We start from the raw sequence: 6,579 nt of genomic DNA, 5'->3' as shown, positions 1-6,579 counted from the left end.
GGCATTTCAGTGCCCTCCAAGGTGGCTGTCGTTAAGGATTACGTCAAGGACAGAGGCAAATTGTGGGCAATGAAGATCACAGCCCTCAAAACAGAGCACGACGTCACTTTTTATATGCTGATCAGGTACGGTACCCACTGAACTGTGCTCTGCGATAGAGGAAGCTTAAAACCATCAAGCCGAGGTGTTTGAAGTGCCGGAGCAGTTGTTCTGTTCTGTGAGCGCCTCGTTAGCCATGGAAGCGCCACACACATCTTACGGAGAGAGCTTTATTTCATTTCTGTTGCCTTAGCCTAAAAAATGAAGCTGTATTCATGGAAACTAAATACATTCCCCATGGGCAAGAGAATAATAAAGGCGCGTGTGTGTGAAAGGAAAGATAAGATAAAGCACAGCGTGTTCCTGCAGAATCTGGTGGCAGAAGGACAACGTGGAAGCAAAATAGTTTGCTGGCAAACTAGGAAGACAAGGTTGTTGATGCCTCTGAGAAAATACTCCCACAGCAAACTTGAGCCTCAAATCCGCTTGGCAGACAGCTGGCACCAGGAGTGTTTGAAACCTGATGGAAACGCTCAGCGCTGACTTTTCCCATGCCAGCCGTTTTCACCACACTTAGAGAAGTGCGCATGGCAGGCTTTGTTCCCAAAGAGTCGTATACACCACCCGGGTTCTGCAGAAAACATCTGCTGAAACAGTCGTAAGCAAAACTTGAATAGTCTTTATTCCAAGTTGTTTTCTTCAGGTCAGACTGGTCTCTCACTCCAGCTGCTTCGGCAACGGCACCTGGACAAGGACAGCGAATATCACTAGGAGGAAATTTCTCAGTCTTATTTCCCAAACCCATTTAGTTTAATACAAACCTTCAGAAACGGTAACAAGACCAAAAATATAACAGCTGGGAGCCCCAAGGAGCTCTGGTTGGGAATTTCTTTTGTTTGTAGTTCCCCACTTGCTGTTTGCAATTCTTAATGCCCAGGAAATCAATTTGCAAGCAATGAGTCCCAGCACGAGCGAACACACACACAGCTCGGCTCAAGCAGCAAAACACGAATTTAGAGATGAAGCTGAGGATATTGAGGCAAATAAGGAGTCACCAAGATCACACAGGCAGGTGAGAATAAAACCCTAATGCCCCAAATCCAAGCCCTTTGGCTCAATGACAGAGAACCAAAATAAAAAACACCAAACACCAAAAAACCACCCCAAAACCCCAACACGTGTCTGTTGCTTCATCTTTCCATGGGCTATGATAGCAATTGTTATCTGGCCCGTTTAGGATGAACCATGAATTGATCCCTCTGCCCCAAACCCCACAGCCCCCATTTATGAAAACCTCCAGAGGATTTTGGGGGGAATGGCTGGGGTTCACTATTGTCCGCCTGGCACCTGGGTTTCTTAATCATCGCTGTGCGAAGCGAGGGCTGTACCCAACAGAGCACCAGCACCATCATCATCCATCGTCCTGAGAGGTGAGGAGGCAGCAGATCCCTCCCCAATGATGGACCAACCTGCCATCACCAGCACCGTCGGAGCGTCTGCAGATAAACCATGACCTTTACAAGAGCAGGTCTTGTCGTCTCAGACATGGAACCAAAACGCAAAGCATAGACTGAGATCTAGAAAGGCCCCGAGGAGAGGCCCCGGCTGCAGCCAGGTCGGACTGGCCAGCAGAGACCACCTGGTTTGGGGGCAGAACGGTCACATTAAACATGGACCAGGGTCACTGCAGGACCTGCCGCTGCCAAAATTTTGGGACAAACTACTCTCTCTGGAATTTCTGAGGGAATAATTATTTCTGTGTAGGTATAAAAGCAAGCAAAATGTGGCCCACTGCATAAAAATGTCAATTATTAAACAAAACATGAATTACAAAATACTACTTGACCATTTTTAATTGCGAAGGATTTTCTGTCCTCTTCCTCTAGCCTTAGCAACACAGACAGACGCATCCACATCACTAGCTACCACTAGATCAGTCAGCTTTTGGTATTGCTTAAATAACGGTACAACACAAAGAAACATAACACTTCAGGGAAGCAAGAGGTTAAATCTGACAGCCAGCATTTTGAGAAGTGGCCCGTGATTTTGGTACCCAAGTAAGAGCATCACCAAGAGGCGGTTGTCACAGTTTGGGACTTCCCCCTCACACAAAAGCTTTTCATTTCATTTAAACCAGACCAACCAAAGGCAGCCCCAGACCTTTCTGAAGTGACCTTGGGTAAGTTATTTTGTTGCCTGTCTTTCAGTTTAACCTTCATCGAAGGAGCTAAGTGCTGGTACTTTCTTGTCTAAAATGAGAGGTAAAGAAAAACAGGGCTGCCAAAAAGAGAAACACGGTTTTTACGGGGGACTGAGGACAGGCTAATGTGGAAAAAAAAAAAAATAAAGCCTGTTGCTCTCCTGAAGCAAACATCTTAAAATAGCATTTGTCTATCATAACTAACAATGGTGGGAGTCCATGATCTTAAAGGTCCCTTCCAACCTAGATGATTCTATGAGTCTAATACACTATTACTATTACACTAATGTTGAGTTTCTGTGGGTTTTGTGTACCTCCCGAGAGAATTTCATGTCTTTTACCTTTATGGATGCAGACAGGGATGCCGGAGGTGGGTGCGAGTCCCTCCCCTCGTGGCCATCGCTGAGCACTTACCGGTTTAAGATAAGCGACGTTACTCTGACGAATGTCATTTAGTAGCTGATCTCTGGGGGTTATTTCGACGAGGGGAGGCGGCCTTCTCCTGGGAACTGGCTTAAGAGTTTTGATGACGTCTTTGAGGTTGGTTTTCTCGGTGGGTTCCACGTACTCCGGCACGGCGGGTTTGCGCTGAATCTTCTTCAGCTTGACCACCCTGAAGTTGACGGGCTCCTTTCCACGTGGCTCCTCAGGGGCCGGCTGCCTCACCCTCTCCTGCCTTTTGTTCAGAGACACAGCCGCAGGGACAGGTGGTTTTGGGGCTTGAGGGGGTTCCTGCATCCTCGGCTGGGGCAGCGGTCCTCCCAGCATTTCCCACATCCCAGGGGGCAACCCAAGTCCATTTTCCAGCATCGCTATCAACTCCCTCTGCTCTTTCATTTGCTGCTGCCTCTGCTCCTCTTGCCTCTTTTGCCTCTGCTTGTCCAGGTTTCTGCTGAGCAGGTTGGTCACCACCATCCTGGGCCCCGGCAGTTCGAAGTGGTACCCCATTTTAAGGAGGGTGGCGTTGGCTTTCAGCAGCCTGGCGATCTCCATTTCTGCCTGGTGGCCCAGCATGCTCCGCTGGTTGTGGAAGCGGAGCTCCGTCAGCGTCTCATTGTACTGCAGGCATCTCATGATGGCAACGATCCCTTTGCCAGAGATGAAATTGGAATCGATGTTCAAGGTGGTGATGCTCCTGTTCTCCCGCAGCATGTTGGCCAACGCGAACGCCACGTTGTCGTCAGCCCCCACATTGGCCAAACTGAACGTTTTTACGTTCTTATTCTTTTTCATGGCATTGACAAAGTCTATCAGCATTTCTTTGGGGACGTTTTCTATGTTGTTCAGGTTGACCTCTTTCACGTCCGGGTTGTTTTTTCGGACTTTCTCCAAACTCTCTTCTAAATTGGTTTGATTTCCTGAAGGCCGGGCACTCAGCTTCATGAAGCTGGTGTCCAGTGCTAACTTTTTGGGGATGTTCAATTTTGATATTTTCTTTTCATTTTCATTTGGCTTTTCTATGTTTTCTCCTGATTCTGTCCCAGGTTTCTTACTTACCAGATTGCTGGGAGGTTTTTCATTGGTGTAAGTCTCCTTTGTTTCTAGTTCAGTCTCATCTTCCCCTTCCTCCTCTTCTTCGTCATCTTCCTCTTCTTCCTCTGCTTCTTCTTCCTCATCCTCCTCCTCTTCTCTCTCTTTATCACTTCCATCGTTGTTTGTCTCCCCAGATTGTGTTCCGGAGTTGGACAAGCGCTCATTTTGGTAATGTCTCTCTCTTTCCTCTGCTCCTGGCACCTTCCCGCCGGCTGCCTCCTCCGCGGCACTTCTCTGGGGAAGACAAAAACCCACAGCTGAAATAATTGAACGTGGCTTTGTTACACTAACTTTCTGATAAAATAAACACGTAGCAACTGGATTTAGATACCTCTGTGCCCACACTTTATAGACTAATCCTTAAGAGTGTCATTGCCTGTAAGTCAGGGCTGTGCTGGCTTGCTGGGGAACACAGGAACGATTGCTCTTAAAGTGGCTGCAAACCAGTTTCTCATCTTTGCCTATTAAGCTCACTGACAATTAAATCCCGTGCATATTTAATGCTATGTTAAGGTGGTCCTCAAACCCTTCTAGGGGTTAAATGTCTCTGATACAAAATCTCTTTCTGGATTTTTGGTAATTTTGGTAATTGGTAATTTTTACCGGTTCCTTGACAAAAGAGAAAGTTTATTTTGAGTGCCACAAACCCTTGGAAATCCATGTTAACCCCTGACTGTTTGCTCAGCTCAAGGAGGAGTGAAAAGGCCACATCGTAAGAACGGTGGGGTCACCCAGCACATGGGACAACAAGGCCACCTGCTCTGGTACCTGCCAGAGCATCCCAGCGAAGGAAGCACGTCACTGATGAGCAAAACATTAGCTCAGTTTTATTTTGGGTCCAGAGAGAGGAAACTGGACCCTGCACCCAGCTGTTGCAAGGCAGTGGGGCTTCTAATATATTTAGTTTATATATCTATAATCTATATATCTATATATATCTATAATCTAATATATTTAGTTGCAAACTTCCACCATCTCCAGAGACACTCCTAAGCCGAGATACTGTTTTTTCAAGCGTGCTTTTGCAAGTGGATCCTCCCTCACTGAGAAATGCTAATAAAGCGCTAATAAAGATCAAGATGTTTTCCTAAAAGATTTGGAGCAGTTCAGGCAGGGCGGTGCCATGGCTTGCGCTTCACCGAAAGGCAGACAAAATGGTCACAAAGTCACTTCTGCCCTCGGGGACGTGGTTCCTATTTGCTGTGGTAGCGGATGGGTTTAGTACGGGGATCGCTTGACCAGTTGTCAATGCAGCAGGCGGCTCTGAGCTCAAATTCCAGATTTAACCTCAGAAGCGTTAAAAAAAAAAAAATGTTCCTTTCAGGGTAAGAGTGTTGCAGGAGGGAAAAAACCCACAGATTTCTCCCCTTCTCCAGAGGCAGCCCATGAAACCTGCCCTGGGAAGTCCGTGATGTGCTGTGCTGCTGTGTATTAGCAAACCCGCTCGTGTTTAAAATAAAAAATAAAAATCTGTTACCTCAAATTCACTTAGGGTCAGGTATGGATGTCTTTCATCTGGCCAAGTTTCCATTCTATTAACCTATTTTTAAGTGTGGCCCTCATCCTGAAAAATATCTAAGACTGACCTTAACTTTATTTCAAAGTCATAGGGATAGTAGAATAAACTTAAAGTACTGTATTGAAAAGGGTTGGACTAGTTCATGGAATTTGCATGCTTGGGCGTTAGTAAATGTTTCACATTGTTAAAATGCAGTGGTTTGGGCTTTTGTCCAGCGCGACATTAAATTCTGTCAATTAACTAGTTTAATACATATGATTAATGTAGTCTTGTATGGAAAAGCAATGCGGTGTTGTTCCAAACGCAAAGCCAAACAAATTTGAGTTACATCCTCCAAACTGACTTTATGGCAATTTCTCAGTGATTTGCTTTAATAAAACAGAATTAGGATTTTTCCTATATTAAAAAGCTTAAGTAAATATTCAGGAAAAGCAATTAAAAAATGACTAACCCTGATGTCAGTCCGAGCTGGATCCTGACATTGCTGAGGCTTTTAGGATGAATTTAAGTTTGTTTGTACCCTACCGTACGTAAGGGACGGAAGCAGAGGCAGGTTAGGGTATTAAAGCTATAAACCAGATCCCGCAGCAGATCCATAATAAATATTTGTGATTTTTTGCTTGTTACCTCAGAGGGCAAGAGGGTGACGGGAACTCTCTCGTCCTCGAGCATGCGTCTGGACGCCTTCTGCCAGTACAGGTAGTCCACCAGGGACCTGTGGTCGAAGCTCCCCGTAGGGGGTTTCTCCGTCTGATCCCTCTGTATCATCCCCGTTGGGAGCTGGGGGTCCGGGGCCATGACTTCCATCTCACTCTGCAGCTCCTTTAGCTCCTCAGGCGACAGGTTTGCCAGGATTTCATCTTCATCGATGTCCTCGGGACACACTTCTTCGTCAGAGTTTTGGCTGAGTTCAGACATGTTCTTTCTTCTCTCCTTCCTCTATAACTTTGTAAACCTAAAGAGAAAGATAAATTTCAAAGGATTTATTTTTTTTTCCCCCCTCACTAGCAGTAGTTCACTTGGTTAAATCAACAACTTCATGTTTTGGTCATGAGCTGTGGCAGCTCTCGGTCTCAGTGCGGGAGACAGACCGTGGGGCTAAGTCTATATTAAGCTGCACTTGGCTGGGTAAAGAGAATTTATGGCGATGCTGCCGTGCTCCATTTTCAGCAACCTGTCAGCTGCCCAAACCCTTCTGACATTTCAGTGCAGCTGGTGCCTCCCCCCCATTGAGGAAGGTGGGAGGCACCGTTTTCTAGAGGATTCCCAGGGATTCTCTACAGCTTCC

General features: G+C 46.2%; 1 protein-coding gene across 1 annotated transcript; it reads right to left on the bottom strand.

Moving 5' to 3' along the window:
• Nucleotides 1–257: 257 nt before the first annotated feature.
• On the bottom strand, nt 258–6,371 carry LMOD3 (leiomodin 3). The gene is made up of 3 exons (XM_074151967.1): nt 5,919–6,371; nt 2,654–4,006; nt 258–783 (listed from the first exon to the last, which is right to left on the bottom strand). The coding sequence occupies exons 1-3, from the start codon at nt 6,207–6,209 to the stop codon at nt 757–759; spliced, it is 1,671 nt and encodes a 556-aa protein (XP_074008068.1). The 5' UTR covers nt 6,210–6,371; the 3' UTR covers nt 258–756.
• Nucleotides 6,372–6,579: the final 208 nt, after the last annotated feature.

This window comes from Numenius arquata, chromosome 8 (assembly GCF_964106895.1).
Source record: "Numenius arquata chromosome 8, bNumArq3.hap1.1, whole genome shotgun sequence".
Classification (NCBI taxonomy): domain Eukaryota; kingdom Metazoa; phylum Chordata; class Aves; order Charadriiformes; family Scolopacidae; genus Numenius; species Numenius arquata.
This window is presented reverse-complemented; position numbering and strand designations above follow the sequence as displayed.

What these genes read in the sequence shown, in the direction of transcription:
- LMOD3 (XM_074151967.1), bottom strand. Translation starts at nt 6,209, where the DNA reads ATGTCTGAACTCAGCCAAAACTCTGACGAAGAAGTGTGTCCCGAGGAC. An exon ending in TCACCCTCTTGCCCTCTGAG is followed by an intron (nt 4,007 to 5,918) that starts GTAACAAGCAAA and finishes TGTCTTCCCCAG; the next exon opens with AGAAGTGCCGCGGAGGAGGC. An exon ending in ACGTCGCTTATCTTAAACCG is followed by an intron (nt 784 to 2,653) that starts GTAAGTGCTCAG and finishes GTCCTTGTCCAG; the next exon opens with GTGCCGTTGCCGAAGCAGCT.